General features: G+C 32.1%; 2 protein-coding genes across 2 annotated transcripts; one reads left to right on the top strand and one right to left on the bottom strand.

The window, feature by feature from the left end:
* Positions 1-3,163: 3,163 nt before the first annotated feature.
* Positions 3,164-7,014, top strand: LOC114410566 (transcription factor BHLH094-like). Its single transcript, XM_028374543.1, has 6 exons — positions 3,164-3,635; positions 4,182-4,373; positions 5,039-5,104; positions 5,356-5,424; positions 5,515-5,586; positions 6,478-7,014. The coding sequence occupies exons 1-6, from the start codon at positions 3,369-3,371 to the stop codon at positions 6,604-6,606; spliced, it is 795 nt and encodes a 264-aa protein (XP_028230344.1). The 5' UTR covers positions 3,164-3,368; the 3' UTR covers positions 6,607-7,014.
* A 2,210-nt stretch (positions 7,015-9,224) lies between these two features.
* LOC114410557 (protein SHORT HYPOCOTYL IN WHITE LIGHT 1-like) lies at positions 9,225-11,302 on the bottom strand. The gene is made up of 4 exons (XM_028374540.1): positions 11,093-11,302; positions 10,800-11,012; positions 9,993-10,058; positions 9,225-9,617 (listed from the first exon to the last, which is right to left on the bottom strand). The coding sequence occupies exons 1-4, from the start codon at positions 11,264-11,266 to the stop codon at positions 9,483-9,485; spliced, it is 588 nt and encodes a 195-aa protein (XP_028230341.1). The 5' UTR covers positions 11,267-11,302; the 3' UTR covers positions 9,225-9,482.
* Positions 11,303-16,844: the final 5,542 nt, after the last annotated feature.

Below are 16,844 nucleotides of genomic sequence, written 5' to 3'. Positions count from 1 at the left end.
ACTTAAATTCAATCAAGTTAACAAGCTTAATCAAATTGCTCATGAACTTGAATCAAGTTCAATTAGAACTTAAAAAAAAAGTTAAAATTTAGGTCGAATCAATTCTTATCAAATCATGTCAAATTAACTTTAATTCAAATCATTTTTACTTATAACCTAAAATCACAGCCTAACCTAGTAGTCAATTTAGTGCACAAACACCTTGCTGCTAGTGTTGTATTCTCTCTCTTTCTTTTTCATTTATTTTCAATATTTTTTTAGTACTTTTGCACATTTTTTTAATGTTTATGTTTTTTTTATTAATGATTTTGTAATGTTTGTGTTTGGGTTTTAAAATTGGTTTGAATATCTTTTATGATCCGTTTGAATGTAGGGAAAAATAAAAATAAAAACAAAAATAATAGAAAATAATTTTATTACAAAAAAATTAAAAAGTACTTATTTAATTAGAAATAAAAGCTAAAATTAAAATATATTTGTGTCAAATGTTTTTTTTTGTATTTTTCTAATGTAATAATTGTTATTTAGATCATATATAGATGTATTTGTTATTTCCACATCTTTCTTATTTTCTGCCCATGAGAAATTACGGGAAAAAATTATGTAAGTTTTACGATAACGATTCTTTTTTATTTTTACTGCATATCGATATCATTTTTATTTATTTATGGTGATTTGTGCATGTTAAACTCCACCCATTATTATATGCTTCTGCTCAAATCAAAGCTCATAATAACTATTACTCTCTAAGTTCCTTTGATATTATAGTGTCGTCGGCTAAGGCCTCATCTTAAAACACAAGTGCATGAATAATCATAACTTTAAACTTTAAAAGTGTCTGAACTTTGAAACACAACTTTTTGTTCTCACCCACCTAAAAAAAATCATTCCTGGTTTCGTTTCCTCCACCAAGTTTAAGTGCAATCAAACCCACATAATAATGTTCAGACTTTGGAGCAGAGCAATATTATTAATTGAATAATATTTATATCAATTAATCTCATTAGATGCTCTTCATCACGTGCTCATGTCTAATTGGGTCACCGCACCTGCACAGCATATTATCTCCATTTAAAGTCCTTAACCAAACGCGCTTACGTAACGTCACTGTTTTTTTTACTTTTTACATGAAAAAATCCAAAACTTGGCAATAAAAATACAAAGGGATCCGAAGGAAAAACAATTCTCTAGAATGATCATATATTCAGTTTATTGTTTTAATTATTTAATCTTAAAGTTGAAAATCATCATAGTATAATAATACAATAATCATAACCTTAAACACACTAAATTCGTAAAAGAAGAATCCTGTGTTTGATCCCTCGTAGAACATGCATATTCTTGAAAGAACCGATTAAGTATGATTAAGTTCTAAGCTGATTCAAAAGATGGAAACTGGTGAAAATAATATTAGAGAACCTATGGTCCTAATTATGATGATATCAAATAAAAATAATAGGATAACTTACTTATCTGCTTTAATGATCAAATTGTGATTTAATCGTTTACATTATACCTTATTTTCTAAATCTACTCATTTATTCCTTAAAAAGGGTTCCCTCTGTCCTTTATGTTCAAATAAGGCTGAGTCAAATGCTTATTTGTTCTTTTCTTACAGAAAATCTCTCCAAGTTTGAGCTTACATTCATGATTTGATTGCTTTCTGCAGGCGTTTCACTTCTTCACAGCGCATTATTGACTCTTTAATTAGGGACATATCCACATCAGGTGTTCAAGGAAAATTGTGTTGTCTGATTATAGCAATTACAGTCTACTGCATCTAGCTGTCTAGGAACAAGCTGATTTTTGAAGATTATCAAATTTCTGTAATAGATGTTATTAGCAAGATTAAGTTTCTTATGTATACACAAGCGCACCTGTTTCATTTGTTGTTTTAGCATCTTGATATAGACCTTCTTGTATTAGGGAGACTTTTGATTTTCTCTAACTGCGGGGTATGTCCCGTGTATTGTTGTATCATTTTGGGTTTAATATAATTTACATTTTTTCAAAAAAAATAGAAAAAGTTGTTAAAAAAAAAGTTATTATAAGGAGTCTACCCTTTTGTTTTCGTTTACCTATTTTCGCTCTCATAACTTGCATGACAATTGTCAATAATGAGATGGGACCATCAATTATTTATACAAAAGGGGGACATCCAGGGTACAACACACTTCAAAGAATTAATTCGATGACCCCCAACCCCAGAAAACAAAACGGATCAGCGTAAGTGGACAAGTTTAGTGTCAATATCAAATAAGGTCCATACTGGACTAGTTAAACGGTGGGCCTCAAATACGCATCCAAATCATAAACAAATTAAAAAAATATTTACATGTTAATCTAGTGTCATCATCATACTTAATATAATCCTAAGTCTCATTGTTCAAATACTTAAGCATAGTACTACAAATGGTCTCTCGTGCACGTCCACGAATCTAAACAACGATCAAGTACTTTATTTCAAAACCTTTCTCATAAATCATATGTTAATTGTAATAATAATAATAATAATCAACTAAAGTTGTGAAACCCCACAAAACATGGTGCGCCTTGATTAATAGCCACTGTGGAGTACATATATCAACTTGTAGTGATTGTTTTAATTTAGCTAAGGTCTTTGTTTGGTGTGATTATTTGTTTTAAGTTTTGAAAATTTTAATAACTGAAAGTACTTTTCAGTTTCATACAGTTTTTTTCTTCAAAGTTGTGTGGGTTAGTTTTTAAATTTTAATTTTAAATTGTAAAATTTAGATTGATCACACAAATAATTTATTTCTTTCTAATTCAAGCTTCCTTGATGATGGTGTAAGACTAGTCATATGATGATGAAGATAAAGAATGTGTGATGATAAAAATGATAATAATAAATGTGATGGTGATTGAAAACACAATGATATTATTAATAGTGTCAATAATAATAATAATAATCATTATAATAATAATTATTGTCATGATGATATGTACTATGAAATGATAATAAAGACATTTATGGTTTATTTAAAAATAAAAAATAGTATAAAGAACCCTTAATTTTCAAAAATACAGTTAATCTAAGTTACTTTTTCCAAATATGAATTATCCAAAATGAAAAAAAGACTTGTAGATTATAAATGGGTTAAAATACTTTATATGAATGATATAAAATGGAGAAAACAAACAAAGAAAAAGAGTAGTGACTTGGTTTTTGAGAGTCCCGAGGTAGGTGTCTCTAGAACAGTGAGAAAAATAGATACTACTACTCTTATACTAGTCTCTGCGCACAACCCTCCGTTCTCCCTTTCTCCCTTCTTCAATGCCACTCTTCTTCCTTTCTCTTTCCCACTGAGAGAGACTGCAAACTAATTTCTAGTATTCCGACACAGATAATGGATCCGGCGGCGATGATGAACGGCGGCGCCAACGCGACGTCGTATCACCTGTCAGAGATCTGGCAGTTCCCGCCTCCCAACGCGCCAGACGAGCTGGGACTCAGAAGGCCCCACTTCACCCACGGCTTCGCGGACTTCGCCCCGGATCCGACCCGAGACGCCGTCCCGGGTCGCGACCCGGCCAGCATTGCCCAGAAGAAGCGCCGCGACGCCTCGGCCGAGGAGGAGGAATCCGCTAAGGGCGCCTCCACCACCAATGCCGTGGTACCTCACTCAATGATCTACAATTAAATAATATATATATATATATATATAGAATTGGTTGCAATATAGAGAATGGATCTGTCTCTTTTTTTATTACACTAGTATTTGCTTATGCTTAGCCTGAAGGATAAATAATTATTTTCAAGATAAATAGTTTTTTTGTCTCGGAGTAAATGTATTGGACGCTGATAAATTTGACTTTAGATGTGTCATATAAGCTTTTTTTTTTTTTTTAACGGATAAAAATTAACCTATGAATAGATTTGTCAATTTTTTTTTATTTTGGATACTAAAATTTTTATTTTTTCGAGCACGAATTTGTAGCATCTTACACGGGAATCAAAACGATTATTTATCTTAAAGTTAAATATGAATTTAGTCCTCGTAAGTACAGTCCGGGCTTTTTCAATTATAGTCTTGTGAGTTTAAAGGATGAAAATTGAAAAGACACGAAGTTATTTACGAGGACTAAATTGGTATTTAGGTGATTTGTTTATGTTGGAATTGAAAGTTTTGGTGTTGGGATTTGTGTGGTATGTTGTGCAGAATGAGGGGGGTGGTGTTGGTGATGGGAAACGGGTCAAGACGAGTGAGAGTGGGAAAGGTGAAGGAGAAACCAGTTCAGGAAAGCTTGCGGAGCAAAGTGGTAAGCCACCTTCGGAGCCTCCAAAGCAAGACTACATTCATGTCCGAGCCAGAAGGGGTCAAGCTACTGATAGCCACAGTCTTGCAGAAAGAGTGAGTCATTTCATTTTCCTACTTCCTTGGAACCTCCTCCTACCACCCATTTTAATAATAATTACATTAAAATCATACTAACAATGATTTTTTTATTGATTATTAACAAATTTTTACATTGATCATGGATAAAAATTAAATGCTTATTTCAACAAACTTATCATATTTGACAATTATGACTATTTGCGATTAAATGATTGTGTAAAATATCGTTACACTATCTATCAGGACAATTCAACTCAATCCATTTAAAAAAAAAAAAACAAAATAGGGAGAATTATGTTATCAATTAATAGAAATCATCTTTAGTTTAGTTTGACTTTTAAAGAAAATACTAGTATACAAGTCTACACTAATTTAACATATATGAGAATATGTGATTGTGCATTTTAATTAGATTCTTTTTTAAAACAAAAATAGGAGAAAACTATATAATTAAGGGTGAAGGTTGGGGTAGGCGTTATTGGAGTACCAAGAATTTACTTCAGTGCGGAATATCTCGTGTCATGTGGAATTTATGTTACCTGAAAAGGTTGGTTTAGAAAGTAATGAAACTGTTATGCTGATTGTGTCTTTTGGGGGAATTTAAGGAAATATTGCATTAGAGTTGACTTAGTTTTAAGAGTTATATTGACTTAGTTTTATGATGGAATGTTGTTGGACAGGCTAGACGCGAAAAGATCAGTGAGAGGATGAAAATTCTTCAGGATATAGTCCCGGGTTGTAATAAGGTATGGTTTTACTCCCTGTTGAGTTTTGTCTCTGTTCTCAGTACATTTGCATTACCATTAAAAGAGAAAGGAAAAAACAAGTGTTACTTGTCAAATGAAAACAAAAAGAACAGAGTCATCTGTGGATAATTGTGTATGTACGTCTCTGTTAAGATGACCCTATTCGTAATAGGTTTGAAATTGTTCCTCATGGGTGATGTTATACTGTGTTTTCAAGGATATTATGAATTGTGGTACTTTCTTTGATTCAGGTTATTGGGAAAGCATTGGTCCTTGATGAGATAATTAATTATATCCAATCGCTTCAGCGGCAAGTAGAGGTGTGAATTGTGTTGGTATTCTTTGGAAAATTTATATATGCTTTATTGTTGTTTTTTTTTGAGCCTTGCAATTATACTTTTATGTCACAGTTTTTGTCAATGAAGCTTGAAGCAGTAAATTCAAGACTGGCCCCCAGAATTGAAGTGTTTCCTCCTAAAGATGTAAGCATTAAGCAGCATCTTTGTATTGAACTGTAGGTCATCTAAATAACCAGAAAGCTGGTTTAATCCCACTTATTTTAAACTGTCTTTTGGTGGGTTATTAGTTTAAACTGCTCCATTTATATTATGATGATGTTATATCTTCTTCTCATTTGATAAAACAAGCACTGAATAGTAAACCTGCTATGCATACATTGGATTAATTGTTTTATTTATTTGCACGTGTTTATTAATTAAAATCTTAGAAGATTTGGTCTTTAACTGTGCTAAATGACATTGTTGATCTCTATGTATAGCTGACCTCATTAGTAGGATAAGATTATTGTTGTTAATTTGGCACTTCGTAAATTCTTGGTGGAATCTTCAGTTGCTCCCTTCTCCAAATAAATGAGATACTTCTTGGTGCTTTTCAGGATTGGATAGTTTAGGGATATATGATACATGAAGTAAATAAATTTGATTTAAATTAAAATTAAAAAAATATTAATAAAGGAAAGCATATAAGAAAAATATGTTTTTAAGTTAATATTTGCTTAAAATTTTTCTAGTAGTAGATCATATCTCTAGTTTTATCCATAAAGTTAATAATAAATATTTTTTAAACCTATTACTTATTAAATAATTATTTATTAAAAGTTAGATATTTAAATAATTATGTAAAAAAAAAATTCTGGCCCCCCCTTTGATCCATTCCTCGGTCCGTCCCTGATGGTAGCAACGGGTAGGAAACACTGTTCTATGTAATAAAAGGGTAAATAAATTTTAAGTGAGTAGAAACCTGCACTGAAACTAAAATCTGGAGCCAAAAGAAACAGAATTATTGGTATAGTTCAATTTTTCATCCTTGTGGCAAAATCTTAGTTCTTATGAGACATAAACTTGCTGTTCCAGTTTGATCAGCAAACATTTGATACAACTGGCATGCCGTTTGCTTCCCAAGCTACAAGAGAGTATAGCCGAGGTTCATCGCCAGAATGGTTACATATGCAGGTTGGAGGTGGTTATGAAAGAGCAACGTAGTCTTTGAAATCCCATCACCTGATAATAAATGCATATAGGATCATTAATCTCTCCATCAGAGCTCCCATAAATCATATACTCAAGGTGTTGTTGTTTAGTCCTATAGACACCTCATTCCCTGTTTTCTACAAGAGGCATGGAGCTGTGGTTTGTTTCCACAGGATCACTAGTTAGTACTCAAGCAACTCCATTTGTTAGTGTGTTGGAAAATGAATTCATTTACCCAATATGTAGTTTAGTATGCTGATACTCTTCATTCATAACCTTTAAAATGATAGTTATTATTCTTGTAAAAGAATGCTGCTTGTCCTGAATACATAAAGGCTTACATATTGTGTAATAGTATCAACATTGTTGTTTGTCTGTGAAGCTGTGTTGAATAAATTAAGCCCATGTGATTTTGTTAAACTTTGTTCTTTAGTTCCTTTGAGCGCATACAAAGAACTTAATAGCTGCTTGTTTACAAATGATATCTTTTATTTATTGACTGCCAAATAGTACAATTTAGGGTTGAATGGAGACACTATTGATTATTTTATGGAACTTTCAGCTCACTGGAGACAAAATTTAGGTACAGTATCTAAAATGTTTTTTATACTTTTTTTCCCTATCAAAATTGGAATTTTTCCTTGGTAATTCTGTAGAATAAAGGTCAGCATTTAAACTTGGCGTTAATTATTGTGGTGAAATGTTAATTTTAATCAGATAAAAGTACTGGGGTAATTACACAAATTTTGTTTCATTGAAATCCATATATTTATGAATGACGAAAATTTAAGATGGGTTCCATAGTAATGATAGAAATATGTGAAAAAATATAGTTGATAGAAACAAGGAAAGGAGAAATAATAAAATAAATTGAAATAAGTGAGAAAAATAATAAAAATAGAGGTATTTTATTTAAAAGAATAGAGAAGAAAAAAATAGTTAAAGTAATAATAAAAAATACATGATAATCGATTATTAAAACAAACAATTGCTTATGTTAAAACATATAACAGGCAATGTTTATGCAAATAATCAATTATGTTAACTTAGATAATCGATTATTTAACGATTTTAACATCACTAATACTCGCCATGCACAATCAAAATAATCGGCTTTCAAACTTAAACAATCAATTATCACGCAACTGAAATGAATTTCCACGTTATTTCTCTCATCTCATCTGACCATCAAAATTGTATCTTGTGAAACCTACTAACTTTTTATTTCTCTTCCCATTATTTCATATTAACCAAACCACTTCAATTTTTAATATCCCCTTTACTTTCAGCGTATTTCTATCCTATCAAACAGTATTAATTTCTTCTTAACAGTGTTGTTTTAATTGTAAATTGTTTTGGTCTCTCAGGTTTAATGCACTTTACGCATAAGATGGATTTCGTCCATTTGGTGGTGGAATACAATGTGCAGCTGTGACAACAATTTTCACACGTCAACTAAACACTGTTTTTAAAAACACTTGGGACAATCTTAACCTAGAAACTGATTTTAGAAAAAATATTATTATGATAAATCCAAGTGATGAAAGGTCCAACTTTTCCAATATGTACATCCACACGTCACATGTACTTTAAATTTTAGAAATGATAAGCAAAATGATCAAAAGCAAAATTAACAGACCTTTATAATTTTCATGCACGCACATGATGACACCAAGAATGAAATAAAAAGATGTAGCAACTCACTGCCAAAAGCCATGTTCTTAAAGTTTAGAATCGTTAAGCTGAGTTTACTCTCAGAGAAGTATGATGCGGATATCACGGGCAAAAATGGTTTTATATAAGATTTGGTTTTTAATTATTAAAAATAATTAACTCATTAGATTCAAGATCCATAAAAATAAAGTGACAACTTATGAGAGTTACTTTATATCTATAAGATTTGTATGGTTAATGTAATAATTACTATCGTGACGTGACATGATAAGATATCAAGATCCATAACTTCTTACTGTGTTAGAGATACTCAAAGAATACAGCTTTTAGTCAGAATTATTAGTTTGTATTTGATTTATTAATTATTTTTACATACATTCCAAGTCAGTTAAATGAGAAAATGTGTCCCAATAGATTAACTTGAATGGACTAGCAACAGATATCCAAAGACACTACCAATAGTAGTACCATCAAATGTCAATTGAATTATATCAAAACTTAACATTTTCTTTTAAGCATTTTTTTGAAATTATTATTACTTAGTTACTATTGCCCTGTGGATGAATATATAGGATTAAATCCTTACGGCTATCAAATTATAGTCTGATATTTTGAATACAGCCGAGTTGCACTGAAAAATGTAATCGTAGCTCCAGAAAACAGTCTTGGCAGATCAATAATCAGAGGAATTAGAATTGCATAATTAGGACAAGAACATAAAATTGCATATAATAATTCCATGTGGTAATCTCCAAATATTCGTACCCAAGGATGCCTATATTCATCTGCACAAATACATAAACCATTTATAATTAAGAAAATCAAATAAAATACGTGTACCCCAAGAAAATTCTACTTATACTTCATATGCAAACTATCAGAAAAATGAGGAGACGTGCAAGTAATACTCAATTGGTGTGGCCAAAGATCATAGATCTCCAAGAATAGAAGAGGAGTACTATAGAAGTAACTCAATATGATTAATTGATTTAAAAAGATACAGCAATAGTGTGTAAGTGCTCATTTACAGAGCTTATTTCTATCAAGCTAATTACTCTTAACACAAGCTACCATCAAACTAATCTTGAATATGCCATCGGGTTAGTGATAAGAAATTTAAATAATTTATACAAGATCATATGTTCAAATCTCATTTTCATCATTGGGACTACAAATTCACATAAGCCATCTTTTGTTAAAAGTTGAAGAGAGGTTTAGGCAACAGCACCAAAGGAATTCCCCCCTTGATTGAAGCTATTCCCACTTGACTGGAAGTAAGAAACTGCTGCCCAAATCACACGCAGGACCAGAATTGCAGCAAATACAGTACCTCCAAGAGTGCAGATGACCTACAATTTATAGTCAAATATTACCTATGTATGCATTGTGCATTAAAGAGTGCAAATAACATTTCAATACAAGATTTCTGCAAAAACAAGTAGCAAGTTGTGTAAGAAATGAGCAGAATGCTTTTTTTCTACTAGTCACTGTAAGAGAGGTATTATTTGCTTGCACACCCTCTATTGTTAACCTTCCCTTATATCTCTTATTTACACCTCAGGAAAATAATTGATTCAATATTTCAATTCAAGCAGTGTTTATAACAGGGAAATGCTGGGGAAAATAATAATAATAATAGGAAACGTAAGGTAAAAGAAACTGAGATTTCAACTTCAACTAGCCATAAATTCCCATTTAAGTCATACAATAATGAGAAGTAATACCTCAAGAAGTGCTTTGACAACAGAAAGTGAAGCAAGTAGCAGAGTCCCATCAACGGCAAAAGAAACCTGAATTTCCCGATTCGAATGGAAAGAAATAAGAGAAAGCAGTCAAAGATTAATTCCAGTACATGAACTTTCAGAAAAGAAGCTGGAGGCACATTCAAATACTACCTTGCCTAATGTCTAGAAATCAAAAGAAAACCAGGACATAAGGTTCAATGCATGCTTAGTTTAGCTTAAATTTTAGGAAGTAATTGTGTTCATTTTTTTTTTATCACAAATTACTAATCCAAAAGTACACCTAATCTTTAAAATTGAAACCTGTAAAGTACTAGACAAGCTTAAATTACTAGAAGGCCAAAACTTGGATACATTTTCTTAGCCAAAAACACGTAATTAACTAATTGCATCTAAATTTTGCCCTTCCACAATCCCATAGCCAAATTTTATTAGAGTAACTAATTGGGGTGGGTGGAGGGGGGAAGAAGGAAATCTGAAGCTACAGTTTGAAGCAAGTGTACAACAATCAATTATACACATAAATTGGGGATATAAACAATTAACTATTCATTTTTTTATCGGTGGCAAATGTTAGTTGTTAGTTTTTGTTAGCGGAAGAATTCGAATGTGTAATCTCTCTCCCCTTTCCTTCGTCACTAAACCAATCTTATACCCCCCACAATTAAACTATTCATGATCTCTAGTACACTAAACTGAACCATAACTCATTAATTTGGTAGCTACAAAAATTAAAATAAAAATACAAAATTTATGATTTAAAAGCAGAGAACAAAAGGGGGCACTCACGAGCTGGGGCGATATCACTGTGGGCAAAACAGAGCGAGATGCCTTCTTTGCCCGCTTAGACACCTTCTTAAACATGCTCTGCAAGAATCTGATCAACAAATCCACGCTACTCTCTGCATCATCCTCGTCATCGCTTTCCTCTTCAACTCCATCGTACTCGTCAAAACCCGCTTCATCCATCGCATATGCCTCTCCCCCACCTGAGCTATTCAGCTTCACAACCCAGAAAGAAAGAAAAAAGTGAAACATATGTGAAATTAGAATTGTGCCACTACTCAAAAAAAAGTATATACCTTGCCATCGCAATTGGTGATTATGGGCTTTAAACGGTGGTTGTGGTAGAATCTGGAGTGAAAGGGTTGGATAGAAAAGGGAACGTTGTTTGCAGAGAAGTGGCAAAGCTTGGTGTGCGAAGGGCGCGTGAGATTGCTTAATGGTGTTGTTGTAGTTGCAGTAGCTCTTGCCATTGGAGACAGAACTTGGAGCTTTTTTTTTTTTTATAAATATATATATATATACGTATTTGATTATTATCGTTTGGAGGAAGAACATGGACGACAAACCTTAACCTCGGCTCGTGTTTTCCAGGCATTGGACTTTTGCAATTACTTAACGCACCTCATTTTTTACTATGTGCACCCCCAAAAATTTGTAAAGTATTCATGTTACTCTCCTCATCTCACTTGCTCTTCCTCTTCTCCCCATCTTCCTTTTCATATACCACAAATTATACTTTTTCTTAATATGAACATAATTAGAAGTACATAATGATCCAACATAATGTCTTTATTTAAAATGATACATGTTTATGTTACTCTAATACAAACATGCATACAAATGTAGAAAACATGTAATCAGAGACATATCATAAATGAACTCAAAATGTCAACAATCCAAAACAGAAGTAAACAGTACACTCGACAATCCTTAATAACAATAATGTTCATATTTTCAATAGGCTCAATAAAGGATTTGGAGAGTAATCCCTTTGTCAAAGGGTCAGCTATCATGGGATTTGTGCTAATATTTTCTATTGACACTATTTGTTTTTGAACTTTTTTTTTCATAACAAAGTACTTTAATTCCATATGTTTAACACCTTTAGAGTACTTGTCGTTCTTAGAGAAAAACATTATTGTGGAATTATCACAATACATTTTAAGCGGCTTGACAATTATTGTTGACAACTCCACGCCTTGAAATAAAAGTTTCATAACCAATTAGCCTGAATTGTAGCCTCAAAACATGCCACAAATTCAGCTTCCATAATGGATGTAGCAACAACAAATTGCTTTGCACTCTTCCACGATATTGCTCCTCTAGCTAAAAGAAATACATAACCAAGGGTGAATTTCCTTGTATCCACACATCCAACAAAGTCTGAGTCTGAATACCCACCTCAAGGTGATCAAACCTTCTATGTGTAAGCATGTGATCCTTTGTTCCTTCTCAAAACCTTATTTACAGCTTTCCAATGTTCCATTCCTGGATTACTTTGATATCTTTCTAACATTCAACCTGCAAAGCTTATGTCTGGTCAAGTACAAATATGAGCATACATAATACTCCTAACAATAGATGAATACATAATTGTTTCCATTTGTTTCCATTCCAAATCATTCTTAGGACATTGTGTGAGACTAAACTTATCTCCTTTTCTAAATTGGAATAGGTGATGTTGAGCAATTTTCCATCCTGAACCTCTCTAGTACTTTATTGATATATGCTTTCTAGGACAAGCCTAAAAATTCTTGTGATATTTTTTTGGAATATTTCTATTCATATATTATAGCTCTCCTCACCCATATCCTTCATTTTATAATTGTGAATGTATGAATACATGATTTTGATGATGCCAAAGAAGAATCAAACAAGGTTGCTTCAAAGGTTAAGCATTGCTTCAAGATTAATACAAGGTTGCTTTAACAAACAAAGCCTTGCTTTAAGATTAACTCAAGATCAAGCCTTGTCTCAAAACAAAGTGTTTCTAAGACATCCAAGGCTCTGGTAATCGATTACCAGACAGTCTAATCGATTACTAGAAGACAATTTTGAAAAATAGTTGTTAAAAAGGGTTTTGAATTTGAATTTTGAACCTGTAATCGATTATTGGATGTTTATAATCGGATGTTTATAATCGATTACCAGCAACGAAACTCTTGAAATTCAAATTCAAAAGTCATGACCCTTCAAAATATAACTGTGTAATCGATTACCAGAAATCTGTAATCGATTACCAGTGAAAAAATTCAGAAAAACTTTTTGAAAAGATACATATCTTCAAACCATTTTGAAAAGACACGAAGGGCCTATATATATGTGTGTCTAATTTCAAAAAGTAAGAGAGAGATATTCCAAGAGAACTTCATTGTAAAATGCTCTCTCAACAACTCTTGGACAAACACTTACAAATCTATTGAGAGTTCATCTAGGAACTTCAAATTGTATTATCCATTCTAAAGGAGAGTAATCTTTTTGTTCTTCTCAGAAAGTCAATTGTAATCAAGAGACTGGTTGTCTCTTGAATTGTGAGTTTCCTGAATACAAGGGAAAGAGATTCGTTGGGTGTTCAAAAGTTGTAAAAAGGATTTTTACAAAGTTAGTGAAAATCTCAAGTGGGTTGCTTGAGGACTGGACGTAGGCACGGAAAATGGCCGAACCAGTATAAATCGAGTTTGCATTTCTCTCTTCCCTTATCTTATTTATTTTATTACAATCAATTTTGTCTTGCATGTTTAAAGAATATTATTAAATTGATTGCTGCTTCTTCTTCTGCATTCTGAGCCTATCATCTAAAAAAGGGGTTAAAAGTTTGTTAGTAGGAATTTTGTAAGACTTAATTCACCCCCCTCTTAAGTTATTTGAGGCCACTTGTCCAACAAAAATTACCAAAGAGAAACTTCTTAGTCTCATGAAGAAGACCTAGATCATTAGTTACAAGCAAGATATCATCAACATACAAAATAAAAAATATAACCTTACTCCCATTGACCTTTAGATATATACATCGATCAACAATATTTTCCTTAAATCAAAAAGAAATAATGGTATCATTAAACTTCAAATATCATTGCCCAGAAGATTGCTTAAGTCCGTATATTGATTTCTTTAATTTTCACACCATGTGTTATTTTCCTTCAATTGAGAACCCCATTGGTTGGTCCATGTAAACATTCTCCTCTAAGTCTCTATTAAGAAAGATAGTTTTTACATCCATTTGATGTAACTCCAAGTCATAATGGGCTACCAATGCCATTATAATCCTGAAGGAATCCTTTCATGAAATTAATGAAAATGTCTCTTTATAATCAACATCATATCTCTGAGTAAAACCTTTAGCAATAAGTCTAACCTTGTAATGTTCAAGGTTGCCACGAGAGTCACGTTTAGTCTTAAAAATCCATTTACAATCAACTTTCTTGCAACCTTTTGGCAATTCTACAAGGTTCCAAACACTATTATGTTCCATGGATCTTAACTCTTTTGTCATGGCTTCCAACCACTTATCAGAATTATCACAACTTACGACTTGTGAAAACGAAACTGAATCATTATCAATAATGCTTTATTAATTTTCTAATTCATGTAAATATACCACATAGTCATTTGAAATAGTTGACCTCCTTTCTCTTTGAGACCTCCTTAATGCTACTTCTTGTGGTTCCTCTAGAATAAGTTCATTTTGAATCATGGACTCATTATTGTGTTGCTCTTCTTCATTGTTGTTTGGAACAACATCTAGAGGAATACTCACTTTACTGTTAGAGGCACAAGTTAAAGGAACTTGCACTCTAACTTCTTTAATTTCCATATTTTGTGGAATTGTACTCCTATTGATTTCACCATTTTCAATGAATCTTGTATTTCCAGTTTCAACAATTCTCATACTATGATTAGGATAGTAAAACCTATACCCCTTTGATTTTTCTGGATAACCAATGAAATATCCACTAATTGTTCTTGCATCCAGTTTCTTTTCTTGTGGATTATAAATCCTTATTTTTGCCTGACAATCCCAAACATGTAGGTGTCTTATGCTAGGTGTTCTATTAGTCTACAGTTCAAAAGGTGTCTTCGAAATTGCTTTACTAAAAATCCTATTCAACAAATACATGACAGTTTTCAATGCATACATCCACAAAAAAATGTCGTTAAATTAGAGTTACTTAACATACTCCTAACCATATCCATTAATATTCTATTACGCATTTATGATATAACATTTTGTTATGGTGTACCTAGCATTGTGTATTGCGCACAAATTTCATGTTTATAAAAAAGTTCAGCCAATTGACATGGGTGTTACCCAATTTTATCATATCTTCCATAGTACTCATCACCTTTATTAGACTTGATAACTTTCATCTTATTGTCTAATTGTCTTTCTACTTCATTCAAATAAATTTCCAAGGCATCCACTACTTGAGAATTGAATCAAATTACACCAAAATATGTTAAATTTAGGATTTAATTGAACCAAAATAAAAGATAAAAAAACTAAAAATTGAATCAAATTGCAAATTTTCCAAAATAAAAAAACTCAATATTTTTATTTTAAAATGGAGAGACAAAAATTGTAAATTGAACAAAATAGGAAATAAGCCAAAAATAAAATACAACTAAAATCTTTAAGATGGGAATTGTCATTTGTTGCATGTTTGAAGCAGCATATAGAAGTATTACACGACATGCCTGTAGTATACGTGAGATTCATTCATCCGTCTAATTTGAGTGATCTTGGCTTGTCCTTTTTTCAGCCCATACTAGCGAGCCATGCCATCAGTGTTTAAGATGGAAGAGAACTGAAAAAAGAAACCAATTAAATAAATAAGAAAATGTTATATATACAACAAATTGTACAACTAAAAGAGAAAAAGATAAGTATGAGATATGATAAATGATGTAATAAATTATGGGATGGAAAGACACAAAATGCTGTTGCATGAGTGGTTGTATGATTAACACATTTCATTAAATAAGATATTTATGGCAAAACCCATTTGAAAGTAATAAATTTTATTACAGTACACTAGCAGTAATAAGAATCCACTTAAAGTAGGGAATGCAACATAACTGATTCATAATTTTGAAGTAAATAACAAAAATATGTCGCCTTAATATATTTCTCAACTTATTGTTGTTACGCTAGTTTCCACACGTAATATGTACGTATGGTTTATCATTTTCTGAAATCTTCGAACCACTCCCTTCACCCCCAAAATTTTCCCATCATATTTTTGTGAGTTTAGAAAACATATATTACTTCCTTCTCTTCCAAATTTAACATGGTGAGAACCTCATCCTCAGTCAGTACCTCATACTTTGCCGGCTCGAGCAACTCATCAGTAATCAGTACCTCATACCTTCTAATATTGATCAGCAATTCATCAATCTAGAGTCAAAGGAATAATATGGTGTTACATACCTAAAACCATTTTCCACTTTACAGCAAAATTAAAAGTGCCCAAATACCTCATACATAATAAAAATAATAATCTTTTAAATATTAAAGCACCGCCAGCAAATTCAAACAAAAGGGTAAAGGTCGATGTTGAGAAACTTCCATTGAAAATATAAAATCATCACATAACAGATAAATTGTCATGAAATATGTTCCAAGATATAAAAGGGATGCAATGTAACCGCGTAAATGCATTAGAACCCCTTCACTACATTTTCTTCATTCAGAAACCAATTTTATACACATTTCCTTCCATCAACACGATGAATCTTCCCAATTTCCCTAATACTCAGAACCATCTTCCAACAAAGTCTTGTGGTTGCAATGCAATAAGTTTCGAGTGTCAAAAGCGTAATTCGTTGAAGACTCCAATCTTTCAAAGCAAGAATTCGACACACAGCGTACGAGAAATTTTAAAAATGATCTTGCACATGCATGGACTAAAATAGCAATTTAAGTGAGCAAAGCAAAGGCTCGGTTATTTTAATTTATACCCCTTCCAGAAAGAGACCCTGTTATGAACTGAAGATTATAGAATCTAGAATCAACAACTCAAAAAACTGAATGAATGAATTTGTTTATGC

Source organism: Glycine soja, chromosome 1 (assembly GCF_004193775.1).
Source record: "Glycine soja cultivar W05 chromosome 1, ASM419377v2, whole genome shotgun sequence".
Taxonomy (NCBI): Eukaryota; Viridiplantae; Streptophyta; class Magnoliopsida; order Fabales; family Fabaceae; genus Glycine; species Glycine soja.
The sequence above is the reverse complement of the archived record's forward strand: the minus strand, read 5'-3'. Positions and strand labels throughout refer to the sequence as shown.

Bases quoted from the DNA above. Each gene is read 5' to 3' on its own strand.
- LOC114410566 (XM_028374543.1), top strand. From the start codon at position 3,369: ATGGATCCGGCGGCGATGATGAACGGCGGCGCCAACGCGACGTCGTAT. The intron at 4,374-5,038 runs GTGAGTCATTTC...GTTGTTGGACAG, and splicing joins GCCACAGTCTTGCAGAAAGA to GCTAGACGCGAAAAGATCAG. The intron at 5,587-6,477 runs GTAAGCATTAAG...TTGCTGTTCCAG, and splicing joins AAGTGTTTCCTCCTAAAGAT to TTTGATCAGCAAACATTTGA.
- LOC114410557 (XM_028374540.1), bottom strand. From the start codon at position 11,266: ATGGCAAGAGCTACTGCAACTACAACAACACCATTAAGCAATCTCACG. The intron at 11,013-11,092 runs GTATATACTTTT...TGGGTTGTGAAG, and splicing joins TCACCAATTGCGATGGCAAG to CTGAATAGCTCAGGTGGGGG. The intron at 9,618-9,992 runs GTATTACTTCTC...TATAAATTGTAG, and splicing joins TTGTCAAAGCACTTCTTGAG to GTCATCTGCACTCTTGGAGG.